The sequence below is a fragment of the Notothenia coriiceps genome, unplaced genomic scaffold (genome assembly GCF_000735185.1).
Source record: "Notothenia coriiceps isolate Sejong01 unplaced genomic scaffold, NC01 NC01_scaffold00026421, whole genome shotgun sequence".
NCBI lineage: Eukaryota > Metazoa > Chordata > Actinopteri > Perciformes > Nototheniidae > Notothenia > Notothenia coriiceps.
This window is the reverse complement of record NW_011359122.1, coordinates 788,543-808,052: the sequence shown is the minus strand read 5'-3', so window position 1 is coordinate 808,052 and position 19,510 is coordinate 788,543. Positions and strand designations below refer to the sequence as shown.

The 19,510-nt window shown below is 39.0% G+C and overlaps 2 protein-coding genes and 1 long non-coding RNA gene across 3 annotated transcripts; 1 reads left to right on the top strand and 2 right to left on the bottom strand.

Moving 5' to 3' along the window:
• Window positions 1–1,542: 1,542 nt before the first annotated feature.
• LOC104956868 (uncharacterized) lies at window positions 1,543–4,793 on the bottom strand. Its single transcript, XR_799608.1, has 3 exons — window positions 4,475–4,793; window positions 1,805–2,019; window positions 1,543–1,721 (listed from the first exon to the last, which is right to left on the bottom strand). It is a non-coding gene; the product is annotated as an uncharacterized lncRNA (long non-coding RNA).
• A 2,584-nt stretch (window positions 4,794–7,377) lies between these two features.
• On the top strand, window positions 7,378–12,496 carry c1galt1la (core 1 synthase, glycoprotein-N-acetylgalactosamine 3-beta-galactosyltransferase 1, like a). The gene is made up of 4 exons (XM_010784428.1): window positions 7,378–7,673; window positions 8,662–8,916; window positions 9,248–9,912; window positions 11,494–12,496. The coding sequence occupies exons 2-4, from the start codon at window positions 8,706–8,708 to the stop codon at window positions 11,842–11,844; spliced, it is 1,227 nt and encodes a 408-aa protein (XP_010782730.1). The 5' UTR covers window positions 7,378–7,673; window positions 8,662–8,705; the 3' UTR covers window positions 11,845–12,496.
• Window positions 12,497–12,599: 103 nt separating this feature from the next.
• On the bottom strand, window positions 12,600–14,764 carry tac3a (tachykinin precursor 3a). Its single transcript, XM_010784427.1, has 7 exons — window positions 14,644–14,764; window positions 14,154–14,263; window positions 13,960–14,059; window positions 13,697–13,726; window positions 13,546–13,599; window positions 13,345–13,411; window positions 12,600–13,056 (listed from the first exon to the last, which is right to left on the bottom strand). Exons 2-7 carry the CDS (start codon window positions 14,247–14,249, stop codon window positions 13,038–13,040), a joined length of 366 nt encoding a protein of 121 aa, XP_010782729.1. The 5' UTR covers window positions 14,250–14,263; window positions 14,644–14,764; the 3' UTR covers window positions 12,600–13,037.
• Window positions 14,765–19,510: the final 4,746 nt, after the last annotated feature.

The window sequence follows — 19,510 nt, the reverse complement described above, 5'->3', positions numbered from 1 at the left end:
TAATACCTTCTTAAAACATGTTTCAATGGCTGTCTGGCAAAAACACACACACACACACACGTACACACGCACGTACTCACTCCAAACACAACAAAAACGAGACCCATTGGTGTCCCATGCTCAATCTTTTAGTAGACGCCACTTTCATGTAATCAGAATCAGATTTCCTTTCTTCTTACCCCAAAGATGTACATTGTTACAGCACAGGGACCATACAGCTAAAGACCAAACAAAGTGGAACATATAGAAAGTAATGGAGTAGCTTTCAGGTAAACGTAGTAATTGTTAAAGTATATATCGCATAGTGTTATTTTTAGGGCCGGGATTCGATTAAAAAAATTAATCTAATTAATTACAGGCTTTGTAATTAATTAATCGCAATTAATCGCATTTTTAATCGCATATAAATAATTGACCTGAGAACAGTGAGAAGCAATTTTTTTCACATGGATTTTAGTATACCATTGAATAATGACTGAATACATAAGCTTAAAGTCCTTATCTTGCGTAATTTACTGTAGCTGAAAGATCATAGAACTGTTTCAAAATGCATTAACTTGTTGGGTCTTATTCCAGTAACACGTGATATAGATCGAATATCGTTTCCTATTTGCTGTAAATCACTTGTTAATATCGGGAAAATGGGTCAAATTCAGAGGTATCCAGAAAAGTCTGGATTCAAACTTGCCGCTGCTTGGTGCTGTGTCGTGACGTCACGTGTGGTTCCGCGAATCCTGGTGAGTTCAGCCCGTCCCAGCATCACACAGTGTAGCATTGCTGGTTGAGCCGCATGTCAACTTTGTGAATCAGTGTTTATCATCGTCCACACCANTTACAGGCTTTGTAATTAATTAATCGCAATTAATCGCATTTTTAATCACAATCCATGTGAAAAAAATTGCTTCTCACTGTTCTCAGGTCAAATATTTATATGTGATTAAAAATGCGATTAATTGCGATTAATTAATTACAAAGCCTGTAATTAATTAGATTAATTTTTTTAATCGAATCCCGGCCCTAATTAAAATACATTCATCTGAAAAAAGAGAAGAGATCGTTTACACCAGATTTAGAAATTAGCTCATTTTCATTTGCAGTCCCTGGGCAGTTACACACATTATAGTCATCAAAACTTTGCTATCTTTGTAGTCTTCTGCTTTAACAGAGCAACGTGATGTTTTATATTGAGTCACTCTTTTAAGTGATACTCACACACTACCGGTAAGCATTGCAACACCTTATTTCATGTGAATGTAGCCTGATGTATCTAATACTATCTGCTATCTGAAATTTGGAAATCTAATTAAAAGCTGACAGTAACTGGTTACTTAAGTGCATTCATGATCCTCATATCTTTTTGTAAAAATCTAATGATTACACCTTGTGGGTCAATTGGGCTATCCTTATCTTGAAAAAGTAAAGTCGTTTTCATCTTTTTAATAGAAAAATGTATACTATAGCTGTCTAACATGTAAAGTAATAGCACAAGGATGTGTTCACTGGCAGTCCGACAGTAGGTGTTATCATGTAAAGTTTACCTTTTTAGGAACCTGCTGTACTCCTTAGCCCTGAGACGCTTCACACCCTCGGGGTCAGGATGGGATGCTAAGAACGCCTCATCAAACTTGTGGGCCCTAACGCTTGGGAACAGCAGATTGGAAAACGGCAGGCGAAAGCTCTCTTTATCGGCCAGACACATACATGTATTCTGAGCCAAATTACTGTAAAAACAAGGGAAGTTAGATGTTAGAAAAAAAGGAGATTTCAACAGGAGAATGAACACATGCTCTGACTAATAACTCACCCTGCCACATCTTCCTTTATATTGTAGGCAATGTCATGATAGTCACCAATGGTGTCTCGAGTTTTCTCTTCGATTATTTTCTTCAGAAGACCCCCCTGTCTTGGCTGTATGTCAACTGCTGAGCCGGTCCCAGGGCTCCAAGCATGAAACAGGGCTAGCAGGAGTCCACCGAGCAAAATCAGCACCAGACACTTCTTATTAAAGGTGGCACCCATCTAGATGGAAGATTAAAGAAAATGCCAAAAATTACAAATGTAGGCCACACAGGGTAAGGAAAACAAAAGCGGCAGTTAAGAGACGGATGTCCTGTGTTTTACACGGGAATACATGTCTGTATTGTTTTTTTATTTGACAGGAGCCTGAATTTTCAGGCTTTAAAAGCTGGCCGAAAATGTATATAAAATCATTAAACTTGCTGAGGCTACGGGCTTGTTTAAAGCTAGCTGGATTGTGTTATACAATATTAGACCTTACTGTAAACACCACTAGACTATAACATTTGAAATTATGAGTATTAACTTCATTTCTGTTGTCATGTCTAAAACTGTAACCGGAACTTAAACTTGTAACCACATTTGCACTAAAGAGCTGCTCTACTTTGCACAGCTTTCACTGAGGTCTAACTGGTTTGTGGGCTTCTGTTCACAGTAAAATACCTATTTAGCACTAAACAGCAACATCTCTTCCGCTCTGTCCTCTTTTCAGTTTAACCTCTGTTCAGTTCCCTCGTGTTTTTTGCTAGCACTTAAACTGTGTTATAAAATAGCTGAATTTGAATATAGTAGTTCTGATATACAGTACATATCGTTATTCTCTTTTCAGATGACACAATCACAATGACATAGTAATTGAATTCTGGTTTCGTGAATACTACATATTAACCATGCAGGCAGCAAGTTGCTGTGCTGCTGTGATAAAATTCTGGTTTTGACAAATTAAAAAAATAAGCTAGATAAGGAAAACACTTACAATACTTAACTACGAAACAGACACTAACCCTCACTCGGCTGACTTATGTAATTGTCTTGAAAAAGCTCAGCTTTCCCAGTACACACTAAAACTTTATGCTGACAATTTATCTACTGTGGAGGCAATATGGAACTAAAGAAGGCAGCCCCAGGTAGTAGTGAGGCTGAAACAGAGAGGAAACAAAGTGTGTTGACATCTTTGAATGTGGACGCACATTGGGGCTAATCCTCCTCGAGGGGCAAGGTGCACTCTCTCGCAAAATGGAGCGCTCCAAGCTATTATCAAGAAGATGATCTATTGTCTGGGTGAGGAACAGTCTCACAGCGAATTTGGTCAGAGGACAGCAGCAGAGAGTCAGATTGTAGAGGCCGACACTCTCTGAGGAGATTTCACTCTGCAATGTTCTGTTGATTTACGTCATGGTGCAAGGTTTTATCCTAACAGATGTGCAGAAGGTTCTTTGAATCACAGTATTTGCCTGTTAGGCTCAGTGCTTCAACCTTGTTTTTCAAACGAAGGGTGTTTTTTGAGGCTTTACCCTTGCCAGTTATTTTAGTCTAGAGTTTGTTTCCGAAGTGACTTACCATATTGCTGCCCTTAAAGATTGGGCATGGTCTAATAGCTAGCAGCACAGGTGGGAGCACAAGTACTCAGATCTTGTACTTAAGTTCAAGTAAAAATAAGTGTAAGAATACTCTGTTACAAGTAAAAGTCGTGTTTTCAAAATTTGACTCAGGTAAAAGTACAAAAGTATTCACATCTAAATATACTTAAAGTACCAAAAGCAAACATACTCATTATGCAGATCAGCCCATTTCAGAATAATACATATAATAAGTTTTGATTATAATTATTGATGTATTCATATATTTGTCAAGCTGGTTGAGCTGGAACTAACTTCAATTACTGTGGGGTAGCATGTGAATTTAATCCAGGTGTATCTAAAGTATTTCTTAAGTGTAGATCATATTGTTTATAATTTATTTATATCTGCAAAGTAACTAAATATACTACATAAATGTAAAAGTAAAATATTGACCTCTGAATTGTAGTGGTACCTCAAAAATGTACTTAGTTACTTATCACCACTGGCTAGAAATTCTGACTGCTTTGCTGTTTCACTATGCTTCACAGTTGTTCATTATGTCAACAATTGTCATGATAAAAGTATTATCAAAGTTAGGCCACTGGGTCTGGATTCAATTGAGCTGAAACCTCCATTAGTTTAAATATTCTCTCATTAAAACAAGTTATCACATGTATTGTGACAGCATAAACTAAAATATAATCTAGTATACGGAACTGAAGCCTGCAGCAAACATCTAAAGAGCAACGCTTATTAGTTCTCCAGGCTGAATACAATATCTCACAGGGTTTGTTTGTCGTGTTCATTAAGAATATTTTTCAAAACAGATTGGTAACTACACAACTGAATTCATGGTTGTGTAAACACTTTAGCCTAACAAGAAAAAAAACATGTCTAACAAGTTCTTAAAGTCCTTGTCTAACTTTCTGTATACATTCTTTCAACCCCACACTTAAATGTATAATTTAAAACATATTATTCTAAAACACAATTTTCAAGAACTTTAGGAAACAGGAAATACAAACCGTATCTCAATGCAATATGATAAGCAGGCCCAACATGTATTGTTTACATCCAAGTAGACAAAAGAACATGAAGAATATAAATTAACATACTTCTTACTGTTGTCGTTTCTGTAGGATAAATCCTTCCTGGACACCTGTGTTAAAATGTGACAAACTTTGTCAGCGATCTTTCCTGTGTGCCCGGACAGGCGTGTTTTTGAGTTGTGGACTTTGGTTGCTGCTTCGATCGGAGCCACTCCTTGACAAAGCGCGCACAAGTCAACAGCGTCACCACAAAGCAAACCATTGAGAACTTGACTTTACATTGGAGAGAAAGATAACAAGTTTTTCAAGTTTGACCCGGCCGCAAGTGAAGCCTTATTTCCCCAATCAAATAGTAGGCTATCATAGACTCTAGCACTGCAGTGTAGTTAGCACCTGTTTGTGCGTAGCCTAATGCTGAAGCAGCATCACATGCCAAAATGCTTCCTGGCTCTCAGTTAGTTTGAAAGCCATGGAGGCCCAATAAGTGCAACTCAAAAAGTAATGGGGAAACGTAAAACCTTGAGGGCAGATTCACATAAAGTGCTTTTTTTATTATTTAAATGATACATCTTCTCGTAGTTAATTTTTTCAAATTCAACATTTTTAAACACATTTACTCTCTATTTGTAATAGGCAAGAAGGAGTATGTAACATACATATTTAAATAGGTAATTTAAGTGTTTCGTGTAAAACAAATCAGACACCACTTGTTATTCAAGTTTGTTAATTAAAGCATGTCTGGAAGTGATATTTAGAGCTTCTGTTCAATGTTTATTTAAGAATTACCATAAGTCCACAGCAAATAGAAATACAATGCATTAGTCTCGACATCAATATTAGTGGTCATCTTTTTATCAATATAGTTTTTTATTTTCCAGCTCATGTCTTGTAATAGACTCAATCAATATTTAACCTTTTTTTGCATGACTGTCTTGACTTAATTTTGCATTGACTCTACTGATTGTCTTAATGTTCCAGACTCATTAACTGCATACATCAATACACTGTCAACTGTCACGATATGCTTGCAAATTCTTGTGTGTCAACCACACATTCTTTAATCTTTAATTAACTTTATGATGTGATTACATCTGTAGCTGTGGAGATATGTCATTCTAGATTATTGTATAGGCTTTGTTAGTGTGACACCTAGTGGTCATACAAAAATACCCTCTCTTTCCTTTCTCGCTTATGTCACAGAATATTCCAGTTACTTATTAAAACATTATAAATACATGTATCAGCCTATAAATCAAACTACTTTATTGCAGTTAAAGGTGGGGTAGGTAATTTCGGAGAAACCAGCTCGAGTGCGCTAGAATTTGAAAATACACGAACGGAGAAAATCTGCAACTTCCTTACAGAGCCCATCCTCCAACACACACGAACGCGCACATGAACAATGAGGGCACGAGATAAATTTGTGCACGGATGGAAGGCTGACAGGCAGGTAGGCCATCCAGTTAATTTAGCCAGGCCGGCTAAAATGATTTGTCGTGCTTTTTACANTGTAGAATATGGTCATGTAGAATAAGGCATTAATAAGTGTTTTATAATGACTACTAAAGAGCCAATATACTGCTAATATGCATGTTAATTAACAACTAGTTGATGGTTAATTTGTGTACCTTAATATAAAGTGTTACCGAAACTATGCAGGACTCACCTTTGCTCCTGTTTGGTCATTGCAGTAATCCATATTATGAATTCTGTTTTTAAATTTAGCAATCATGATGTACATAGAATGCGCATCAGCCAGTAGTGGATCATACACTCAAACTTCCTAAAGCTCACTTTGTATCATCAGACCCTGTGACCATATTAGGAAACAAAGAAATAACCAAACGCCCTCAGGGTTGAGGACATTATTGAAATAGAAAAGAGATAAGATCAATGTTGCCTATAGTATTTCCACTATTCCAGTGGGACATTTTCAACATTGTCTCATGTCTTTCTGTCGCATCGCAGATTTGTTTATTTATTTTGTGTCTTAACAGCTGTCTGTGTTAATTAAGTGTCAATTCTGTAATTACTGAATCCATAGATTAGCAAAGCACACACGTCACGAAGACACAGATCACAAAATTCCTAATTTCCAACGTTCATATTCAATCAGACAGTGAACAATGTAAGTGTGACACGTTTCATGGCTTGTGATTTCTGTCTCACTCACTATGTTGCACACTTTCATATCATGATTCCATAATTTCCCTTGACACCATTTTTATGAGCAGGTGGGACATGATGAAATAAGCAGCAGAGCGAGTTCAAGTCCGGTCAGTCAGTCAGTGTAATATCCAGGTGGGATGGAAGCTCGGCAGCAATATTGCCAGCTCTCATCCACACAGTAATGAGCTTCAAACCGTACATTACATCCCCATTCGACCAGATCTCCAAAGTCAGACTCCTCCAACATGGATTCAACACAAAAGATCACCTTAAAGCTTGGTCTGTGGCTCTCCAGATGGTTCTTAAAAAAGCACTTATTTTTCAGTGATGTCTACTGCAACTCCTCAGAATGTGATAACAAAGTTGCTGCCAAGGCAAAACAAACAAATAAATCCCAGCAAAACAGGGGAAATTACAATTAAAAACGTTTCACAATTACTTTGTACAGTTTAGCTCAAAAATTTAATAGTGTATGTCAAAATGTGTTATTCTCCACCATAAGCAATTAATAAAAATTAAAGATCTCCTATCATGCTATTTTTAGGCATATATTATGGGTCTCACATACTTCTCAACCCTCCCGATTTCGCGGAAGACTCCCGATTTCATTGCCCTCTCCCGGCTTCCTCCCGGGGTCACATTNGTGACGTAATGAGGAAGCCGCCTTTCACATCCTGCAATGCATTAAAGGTGGGGTAGGCACATTTGGAATATAACAAAAAGTGTATCTCGAGTCGGTTTCTCAAATGTGCCTACCCCACCTTTAATGCATTGCAGGATGTGAAAGGCGGCTTCCTCATTACGTCACCAACAGCCAGCCAATGAGAGGCCGCATTTTCAGAGCTTTAGCCATTGATGCTGAAGAATGTAAATCTACTGTGAGCCTTGCACCCTACAAATCATCTTCTTTGTCTAAGGAAAACAGCGACAACTTCAATCAAAAGCATTTCACCGGATGAATGTGACTAACGTGTGACGACATGACTGACAGGTGTATCAGGCTGCTGCGTTTTTAAGAAACAGGAAATATGCCGCTGCTAAAGGCTTGAGGGTTTGCAAGCATATCGTGCTCACAAAGGCTGATGCCCCTTCAAAGGTAAATAGCACAAACATAAACACATTTTTGCTGAGTGGAAATATACACACAGCCACTAGTGTGAATAACATTTCCGCAGATTCATAGTTATGGGTCTGACTTCCACATGGCCTTAATTCGCTGTCGCAGCAGTCATGTGTTTTGGTGTAAACGGATGTAAGCCTCGATTAGACCTACTGGATTGTCGCCTATTTTATTCATGGTCAGGATCATGGAAGGAAGCATTAAAGGTGGAGACTACGTGTTTATCAAAAACAACAGTCGTCATGTTAACTGTTAAAATCTGCCTTTGGGGTCTTTAACCACATCATTGAGGCAACACAGACTTATATGAAATGTAGCAGTGACCCACTGACACTGTGTGAAGTCAAGTGTAAAGTACATGTCCACAAATACTTCTCTAACGTTCTCACGACAAACTGAACGTGTTGTATTAAAGCAGGGTTAAATGTAAGATTTTATAACAAATCTGACTTGAAGATGGAGAGAAATGTAGTGATAAGGTTAATAGCAAAACGTTGACGCCTCTTTATTTCTGGGTCAATCAATATGATACCACCATTTTTATTGGGGCACACTTTCTGATTTAGCCTACATTAAGGTACAAATAATTTAGGTTGGGAACACAAGTTCTACATGTTTACACAGTCAGTTTCTGTGCACAGACTTTACTGCTTTGTAAAACAGTTGTTTGTGGTTCCTGTCCAAATGTATTGCAATAACATGCAGGATTTTTAAGACAACAGTTCCCTGTTAATAAAGGAAGGGGAGATTAGGCTCCAGGGGGCAATGCTTGAAATGGTTTGTAGTCTGGATATTAAAAGTGCAACCCATAACAGAGTGTTCTCAAACCCCATTTTTTTCATTTATTAACCATTCACTCAGAGTTGTTTGCCTTTTGAGACACAATGATTTGCAAAATAATATTCAAGGTACTTCAAGAGACACATAGTCAGTCCATCAAACTGTGCGTTGTGTTCCCGTGTAGGCATGGTGTAACTGGGACATCACTGTGCTTGGAGCAGTCTCACCATGAAGGGCTCCAGCTCCAGATTGGCCTTCTCCCTGGGCTTCCTGGTGGGGGCTTGCAGCATCTACTTTTTCCTGCGCCAGGTGTGGTTTGAGAGGAGTTACCCGGTGCTGACAGAGGCCCAGGAAAGAGACACAGCGGTGTCGGAGAGCCCAACCAGCTGGAGGAAGGAAGGAGCTGCTCTCATCAACCTGCTCCACCCTCACCATGCAGGTGGTTTACTCTCTTTCACGCTGATCCTCTAAAGATAAGACCATCTAGTATGGGCTGACAAATAAAGCTAATTTATCCTAAATCAAAATGCTGTATATCTAGATTTGACCAAATATAACAATATTAAGTAAGATGCTTTTGTGATTATGGTGGTGGTGAAGTAAAAAAAAGAAAGCATTATAGCACACCACACAGAAGGAATTTGGAGTTAATTGATTGGATATGGATCTGCCATGCTCATCTGCCATGGCATTGGGCCATTCCTGATGGAACTACAGATACATTTAGTCCACTGCCCGCCAGTTATACAGTTTGATGTGTGTCCTTCTAGATGAAGACAGCCGGCTGGCAGATGTGTTGTACCAGAAGGTACGCGTTCTTTGTTGGGTGATGACAGGGCCGTACAACCTGCAGAGCCGGGCCCGCCATGTGAGGGCCACCTGGAGTCGCCACTGCAACGTGGTGGTGTTCATGAGCTCTGTGGAGGACCCAGACTTCCCCACTGTGGGCCTGGGCACTAAGGAGGGCCGTGACCAGCTCTACTGGAAGACCATTCGAGCTTTTCATTATGTCTACGAGCACCATGCGAGTGAAGCAGATTGGTTCTTAAAGGCAGACGATGACACCTTCATTGTGGTGGACAACCTGCGCTGGATCCTGTCGAACCACACCCCTGAAGAGCCCATCTACTTTGGCAAACGCTTCAAGCCTTACACAAAGCAAGGTTACATGAGCGGAGGGGCTGGCTACGTGCTGAGCAAAGAGGCCCTCAAGAGATTTGTGGAAGGCTTTCGGACCAAAGTTTGCACACACACCACCCCTGTAGAGGACTTGGCGCTGGGGCAGTGCTTGGAGAAGATGGGCGTTCAGGCGGGGGACTCCAGAGACACTCTACATCGAGAAACTTTCCACCCGTTTGTTCCAGAGCACCATCTAACTGGCAAATTCTCAAAGAGCTTCTGGTACTGGAGCTATTGTTACTACCCGATTGTTGAGGCAAGTCCCTTCACTTATGTTTTATGTGTCAGTTAGTGCTGCAAAATGTTATTACAGTATGAGATGGTAGAGATCGTAAAAGCAAATGTATTTGTGCTCGAAATGCTTTAGAAGAGCACATCCAGTTGACTGAGGGTTAAGAAGCATACCATATAACCCAAAAAAACATAGTTTGATTTTCCTCAGGAGCTTTTGCTACATGTCATATTACACTCTCTCCCCATATTTATTGCCTCTATGTTCTTTGTTAGCTGTCTAAATGTGCCTCAAATGTCACCATTGAAGCAGCAGGTGGTTGTCTGATAGCTTTGTGATAAGACAGACATCCTGTGGAGTGGATTAGCCTTATTAAAGGGCAAGTCAGGTTAGGAAGACAAGCTATTGGGGGAGTGAACCTATTAGTTGAAAATCCTTTAATATCATTAGTTTAAATATGCACTTAAAGTAAGAAGAGTGTCCTTACATTTTGAAATGTAGGGGTCTATTCTCTGTGTTCAGTATACTGTTTGTTTGCTCTTGATAAATTAAGCAAAATGTAGGTAATCATCACAGGGACAATAAATAAATAAATAATTTGGTATTATTTTGCACATTTGAATGCCGCACCTGACCCCGTCATAGAACGAGTGAATTGAAATAGAGATGAGTTCATTTTAAAGTAGATGATTGCAGCCGAGACAATGTCCTGTCAACAAAGGGAAAATTGGTCAATTTGTGGCAGATAATGCAACTCATTTATTGTACTTTGCAATTCCAATGAGACAGGTTCATTACTGACACTGTCACACACTTACTGCCAGCGTATTGAGCTGCATTATCCTCGGTTGAAAAGGGAAAAAGAAAACAAATCAATTTTTTATATTAAAGTAATTATGTTTTAATCAGACTGCACAAATGTCGTTTCAAAACTGTCAGCATGTCTCATTATAAAAACAGACTCAAAACGACTAACACAAAGACTCGTTCCTACAAACAAGTATTTTATCTTTCGAGACCAAACTTAATGGGTTATATTTCTGTGCCACATAAGTCTGTTTGACAAAAGCTGTTAAAAACACAAATGAATCAAACTGTTGCACTGGGTTATAGCTTAAATCAAGATGAACATTGGCATTTTATCTATTTTTACATTGACTTGTTACTCGTAATCACAACAATTTATGCAATTGTTTGGCTCATAATGCCAACAGCATTGTCAGTTAGAACTCTCCAATTAAATCGAGACCGTATTTGCTCATAATCTGTTTGCATATAACATGTTCCTATGTATCCCTTGAATGACATGTGTCTTTTTTATTTATTAGAAGTTTATTGAAGTCATTACCGTAAGGTCTTTTCACTGTACGGACACCTTGTGCAGCTAGATATTTAGTGATACATTTATCTTTTGCATACATTTAACAGGGAAACATGTGAAATCTGTCTGCACTGTGGTGAATGTCAGAGAATACCACTCTAAATGAAAAATTGCATCACATTTTTTACATCATCACATTTATTGATGCTAAAATTAAACATTTTTGATGGGTCTTCATTTCATGTGTTAGATGTGTCTCTAAATGGTCTGTTTTTCTTCCTCAGGGTCCGCAGTGCTGCTCTGACCTGGCAGTGTCTTTCCATTATGTAGAAGCAGAGCTGATGTACACTCTGGAGTATTACACCTATCACCTGAGAGCGTTCGGCTACCGGCCGCGCTACCAGCCCTCCGTACGCCAGGGTCTGACCCCCGGCCCACTCTCACAGACAGTCGTGACGGCAGGACTTAAAGCGGTTCAGGAGGTGACAGATGGAAGGGCTCACACAACTTCAGCCTCCTCGCTCGGTGGAAACAAAACTAAATCAGAGACTGAGCCAGAGAAACTTGGGAAAGACGATTTAAACTCTGGCGTCACAGAGAACCGGACTGGAGTCACTCAGGGCCGGCATCGCTGATTCTGTGTTTGAGCCGGGGATGATTTCCCTGCACAGTATGTTGGCCAATGTTTTCTTCTGACCGCTCTTCCTTGATCCAATCGCAGTGTTTTTCCAGTCAGTATGACACCGTGAGCCCTCACAGTGAGAGTGCTTAATATTTGAATAGGATTTAGTTGAAGCTTCTATGCTTTGACTGTTTTTTTTAACCAAGATACACTTTGGGGTTTATTGCGCTTTAAATAGTCATTTTAGTTAATTAACTTATGATGTCACAAAGTCTTAAATATGTGTTGAAAGTAATACAAGAAGAGGCGCATAGAATATTATTTTACCTTATAGTCAATAATACAGCAACGCATTTTTTTAATATATATTTTAAATGTTTTTTTATTTTGTTTTTTAAATGGACAGCAGCACAAATGGCAGTGTGCTGCTTTTCTTTGCATTTGCTTTTATTGTTTTATATCTGATGTTCTCTGTACATATCTGATTAAAATGTTTAATTAATTAAACCCAGATTACAACATGTATTCTGTTTGCCTTTGTGTCTGCATTTTTCTTGTGGAGTCAATTTCTCTCTAGGGCTAAATTGTTAAAGCAGACTCTAAATCCACAGCCAGCAGTGACACAGTGTTTACTTTGAGTTTGAAAAGCCCCACCTGTTAAAAATGTGCTTACTTTGAATGATATGAGATGCTCTGATGTAGAAGAGGAAACTTCAAACCCCCTTGTTTTTGAATACAATGTGGCTTTTGATGAAAAGGATATTATATAAAACAACAATGAAGCCCTTTTGTCAAGTTATTTTATGTAACCCAACAATAATAATTGCATCAGGTGTGACTGAACACAGCTGTATGCATTGGAGCCTGTCCAGATTAAAAAAACACTCATAAACAGCTTCAGGGAAATTCACCAATGTTTTAAATGAATAGATGATTTATAAAAAACAAAAGGTTTATTTTGAACATTTTAAGCAAGAAGAAGAACATAAATATAATGTATCGGCTGTCACTATAATCATGTTTTGTCTTCAGATTAAACAAATACAATCCGTTTAGTTTATATTCGCTCTCATAAGTCAAGCTGGCAGGTTAACAGTGTGAATCACGCCATTTATTCATTTCCATCAGACATTTAGTTAATTTGTTGTGTTTTCTGTGATCTTCTGTCATCGATGCCAGATGAGAGAGTTGCTTCTGAATTAAGTTTTACAGCCCCTGAAGAAACCTGCAACAAAACACATTGTATATAGTGTATTTAATATATAAGTATTAATCCAACGCACATACTATTTAAATATGTACAATAAATGATTTCATACATTTCATTGATAATGCCAATATGAGATATACTAAAAAGAAAAGCATACAGAGAAAATATAAAAGTGATTTGAGTCAGCAGTGCTTTTATGTACTTAAAGTTTCAACTCCATATATTTCAAGAACCTTTTGGGCTTTAACTTTTTCTTTAAAGATGTTAAATCTACTGAATGAAAAATAAACTAGAGGCACTCACCTCAGCCTGCACTTGTTGAGAAAAATGCCTCTCCTCTCTGGATACTCTCTTCTCAAGGGACCATTATCTGTGAGAGCAGACATTGCAATTTATTCACATCAAGATATATTGTCTGCATTATGAACACATTGAATCTGAATGCTTACAAAAGCCAACAGGGCTGTTATGAAAATGTCACGTTTTGTGAAATGCCACACTTACCAGGCTCTGAGTTTCTCCTTCCCATAAGACCCACAAAAATGTCATTCATTTCCCCTAAAAAAGGAAGAATAACCAGACACTTTGTGTTTTATGATGATTTCAAATAAGAAAGCAAACACTTCACATCAGTACTAAATCATAAAGATCTTACTTTTTTGTGGTGCAGGTACAGCGCTATCATCTGATAATAATTAAATGAAACCGAGACGAAAAGACAAAGAGCAGTATTGTAAAATAGAAGAACACTTTTGAGGAAAAAAAATCTAGATCAAAAATACTATTTGTAAATCACCAGATTTAAGTAAGGGACAGCATTTACAACAGTTTATCACATTTTTGTATTTGTATTCAATGAAGTATTATTAACACGAATTACTTCTACACATTTTAGAATGAAATCAGTGGGAGACTTACCGGCATCTCTTCTGCCCATCAGACCTACAAAGCTGTCATAGTCCAAATCGCTATACCTCTTCAGAATGTTCCGCTTGAGGTTGTCCAAGACTGTGGGATTCTGCAATTATGAAAAGCAAAACAAATAAACAATCAGTTTATGTTTAAAATAGGACGTGCAAATCAGCGTTGTCACTGCGCGCCCGGAAACCTACTTCTGATCTGCGCGTTCCGGGCTCCTCGCATCTGGAATGGCTGTATCGAAGTTTCATGATGAGGAACAGAGTCATCAGCAGCACACCGCCCTTCATTTTCTCAGCACCTCCTGCGCAAAAGGACAGTTATCCTTTTTTAATAAGTTGTTTCGTTTTAGGCAAAAATATCGCTGAATATCGAAATCAAATGTATCCATTAGGCATAGCTTGTTGCGTAATTGGTGCGTAAAAGTGCTCGGTGTAAGGTTTACAATTATATATTTCATGACATGTATTTGTAATGTTGTTAATACATTATTGTTTTGATTCTCTCGTATTTATCCAGCGGAACAAAGAGGCAACAATAATATCATGCATTCTCTCTCCCAAAAGTCACATTAAACCATTAAATAAACTTCATAATGGAAGAAAAATACAATGGTCTAAAATAAATGAATAGAATAAATATGTTCACATTTTTACTTTAAGCATTTACAAGTTTTTCCTTTACCTGTTTTCTGTCAAGCAGATAGTTTGGTAAAAGAGTCTGCGTGCGCCCTGGTGCAGAGAAGTGAAGAAGGATAGATCCTGCAGTGAGATCAGGCCAGCATAAATGAGACGTCCACGCTCTCTGCTAATAAATAAGAACTGGATACCTGCGTAACGCCAATCAGCAACCCGAGCGTAGGTGGAGTATCAGGTCTTATCACGTTGTGCCTACGTAGAATACACACTGATGGTCATGATGCTGCTGAGAGCTGCTGCCTCCCCACTAACACACACGTACAGACACCATCAGAAATACACGTACAGGCAACGTCACGAGGATAAAGGTGTGTGACTTAAGTCCATCCCTGAACCTATTAAAATAAATATTTGATTCCAACTGCAGTTTTATTTAAAGAAAGCATCAAAAACACATTGTTACATCTTGTTTGGTATAAAGTGGACATGTGTGCAGCAGTTTCACTTATCCATGTCTTTGCCATCATCCTCACATGCTCCTCATGGTGTCTTTCCACCCCATTGACCATGTAGAAATGGTCATTGTCAAGATACTGATCTTTTTAGGAAGTAATTATACAGCCAGCATCTGCCTCTGCTGTCCCAATAGAAGATGGTGATGTATCCGACTGGAGGAGCCACACAACTGTCTGTTTGTAATGGAAATAAACACAATCATTTGTCAGCCTTACTGGGTGGGTTTTAGTTAGTTGACGGGATAAAATGTAATTTTCCCACCAAACTATCTGAATACAAACGAGAATTATATTTTTGACAGTATTCAAGAGAACATTGATATGTTGTCATGACTGACAACTCAACACCAGATTTGATGTTAGGACCGACACATCATCACCAGCATTGACACAATGGGTAACATGTGGTTCAGAGGGTCACTTGAAATTGCTTTCATGACTGCTGAATTCTCTCTTATCGGCTCTGACAGGTGCTGAGATGAATTGTCTGTCTTGTAACTTGTATAAGCACAGACAGTGTGACACTTTTCGTCATACTTTTTACCTCGAGCGGCACTGCATGATTACGTTGCTCTGGTAGCGCTGTATCATTTTCTCATAAATAAAACATCCTGAAAATACATTTATGTGTAACGTATTTTCCCTACATCATCACCCTGAAAAAAACTTTTTATTTAATGCCCCTACCAAACCTATAATTTTCTTGCAATTACACAAGCAATTACACTTGTGTTGGTGTTCAGGCACACAATCAGAATGCAAAGAAGCATGAATATTTCAGCAAAGCAACGTTTGAGATCACAGCTATAAAACCGTCACAGGGAACCAATGCAGTGCAGATATAAATGGCTGTGCTCTCTAGAGACTGAGACCTGTTTGATGAGGGTATGACTCCCACAACAAAGCACCACGCATATAGTGTCCAAATAGTGCACTTCACAAAAGGTTAACACTGATATGTTTTAGTAATGAATTCTATTTCCATATTTGTCCTGTTCCTGGATGTAACGTGGGGATGGCAGCAAAGCAGGGAAGGGTTCGGGGTGGGAGATCTGACAGAGGTGGGGGAAGTCATTAATTGCATTTTTACATTATTGATGAGTGTTTTTTCATATGGTTGGTAATCATCAAAGCAGCCCTGTTTTTTTGACTGACAGAGAGTACCGGGAAAGAGGGCCAGTGGCTGTTTATCTACAACTTACCATAGCATGAGGAAGCTTCTTATCCAACCAAAAGTGAATGGATCCTGGGTCAGATGTGCTGCAGGGCTAAATGGACGACCCTCAATATATAAGAGGTACAGTAGTCACATGACATGACATGTACCCTCTGCTGTATTGCATGTGGACGTCATTCATTACCGTCACACCTTTTATTTAAAAGATCAGACTTATAATGGGCTCCCCTCAGAGGTGCGGACAGCTGAGTGCACGGTTGACTTACTCCCAGCTGGATTCCAATGGTATCTTTAGATAGAAGTATTGGAGAAGACAAAGAGAAGAGACACAGCTCAGTCTCATGCGAAGATCATTTAAGGATGTGTATGAAGGACTGTGTTTTGTATTGAGGTCTAATACTCCTATAAATGACATGAGTAGTCAGTTGAAATATTAAAAAACTTCCTGGCCTTATCCTTTGTCTTTTCAGGTCCTTCTCAAACATTGATCTGCATGTGTGTAAAGAGTAGGCTGTCTGAGTGTGAACATCATTTAAATATTCTCTCGTTTGCCCTCACGTTCTCTTTTTTAGCGTTTGCCTAATGGTCATGCTTTTCCTTTTGTCGCTTGTTGAATTAACAGGCTGAAAAGTTAGAGATGACCTTGCAGTTTAACACATATTAAGAGCAAAAAAGAGAGAGTGTGTGTGTCTTTGAGGACACATCATGTAGAGTGTTTATCTCACACCATTTTTTTCATTGAAAGTCATTGGAAACGACATGACACATTAGTTATTCTGTGTAGTTGTATATTCAGAGGAGGGAGACAGAACATAAAGCCCGTACAGCCACACTGTTATTCCTCTCCTGCCTCTCTAATGGAGCTGCCAGTCATCCATTTGTGCAGGCTTTCAGGGTCTGAGGGGGGAGAAGATAAAGTAAGTTCCAGCTTGGAGTTGAGAGGTGACAGTGACGCGACGGCCCCTTATATGGTAGAGATGTTATGGAAGAATAAGCGGCCAGAGGGAGACTGGAAAGCAGAGTGTGCGAGGGTGAGAAGAGAGAGTGAGATTGTAATGATGTGTGAGAAATGTCAAGGTGTAGATTTTAGCTATATTTATACAAAGACTGGGGTTGGACAGACAGCTTGCAATCTCTGGCTAATAAGTCCAAAGGGGATTCTGAACGTGTTAACAGAGTTACAGGAAAACAGTCCTTCTCACACTCAGAGCCCATCCCCACTGTCGGCTGTCGCTTGTGGCAACATGAAGACAAAAATAAACGGATCTAGATGATTCCAGTCCTCTCCATGGTAGATCATAAGATGCACCTGTCAATAATTGAGTTAATGGGCTCTAATCTAATGAGGGAATTTAACTTAGACTCTACTTTATACTTCTCCTTGGGGCGTGCAAAATGACTTTGATGGATGAAGTATTTTTCCACCACCCACTCCTCCCTGATCTCTGACTTACGAGGTCCTAAAGTGTCACTTCCATCTAAATGTTAATTTGAGGACTGTTTCTTAAAGACTGGCATGGTTGCTGACATGCTTCGCAAGTCTATTTGCATTAGACCACATTGGTTATGCAGAACTGTGAGCTGTGGTGTCGCTAAACCAAAACACATTATTTTCTTTTTCATCTGCATTTTCCAAAGAGCTTCGAAGATTGTTTTTCTGCTCTCTCCTTGTCAAACGCTTTGTATCCCCTTTAATCTTCTCTTGGTGACAATGGCTGGCACTTAGGTCTATGAGAGAAAATAAGCCTCTGATGCTATTTAGGCTGTTGAAGCTCTGTTGTGATCGTTCTTTCAACAGTATTGCCTATTTTCTACTCATCATGCAGTAAGAACACTTCAACACATACATCAAAATTCAGTTCATCACAGAAGTAATCAGAGACTGTGACAATGTGTCCATGCTGCAATCAGATGAGATGCGTTTTCAACCCTCAAATTGTGTTCTATTTACACAAGACCAGCCACTGAACGTTTGTTGAATACTTTTTGTTGGTTGCCAAATATTTTGTCTTTCTAATTTGTTGAATACTTTTGTTGCTTATTATTTCCTCTGCCATTTGGTCATTTCTCTGCTGCCAGCTATCCAAACCATTTGGTTACTACTGTTTCCACAAGCAGTAACTAAAATAAATACCATCAACACATTATGAACAGCGACTTGTTTATGATTTTTTTTAAAGGTCTCCTATCATGCAAAATGCACTTTTTAATGTAGTTTATACATAAATATGTGTCCCCGGTGTGTCAGGGAACTCACAAAGTGTCAGAAAACAAAACCCTCTCTCTTTTCCTCTGTAGCAAAATCTCAAAAAATGGGGGTACGACGGAACTGATTCAGATTTGCGTCCGATATGATGTATCAGAAATGTGGGCTGGCTTTACACCCACGGCCCTATCAGAAACATCGCTATCAGAAACAATGCACAACGTGTTTTGGACGTAATATGATCTTTGTTTACATTAGCAAGCATGCTAACACTCAGAGCTAACCTGTACTGGAGTGTAAAAAAGCAGGAAATAAAAAAAGGAACTCACCTTGTTGTAAACCCGCAAGAAAAGAAGCATTTGAGCTCCACTCTGGTTCAGAAATAATCCTTGATGTGGTTTGGAACATGATATGGCGTTTAATCACGGCAGCATTTAGCTGTATCTCGTAGAATTCTGAGCAGGAACAAGCTCCCCATCCTCCATCTTTCTTTTTTCAAGCTAAGGACCCAGAATCAGCGTTTCTCTAACAGGGCTGAAATAGAGGGATATCAGGGATGTCTAAAATGCACAATCTGTTTGGTATTTTGAGCAAAACACATCATAAATATGTTTTTTATATTTTTTTATATATCTGAGACCCATACTTGCCAACCTTGAGACCTCAGAAATCGGGAGCATTTCAAAATGCAAAATGGGGGGGGGTGCTAGTGGATCGCCGTAGCTGTTAGATTAACATTAACATGCTTATTGTAGTTCTAAGTGCAATGCCTTGCGGCCTGTAGCACCATCCTTGATGGAGCATATGTGTGGGCAGGAAAGGAGTGAGCAGAGAGTAGAGTAGTTGTCGATTTTTGTTCTGTTTTCTGTGACTATCTGCCTCACCCTCTCAGACTTTCAGTTGCGCGCGCTACTAAAGAGACGTGTTACCATGGAAACCAAACAATGGTGTAGCTGTATTAAAGTCNGGGGCGGTAAAGGGGAGCAGCTGCAGTGTCATTTTCTATGCAAGTGAA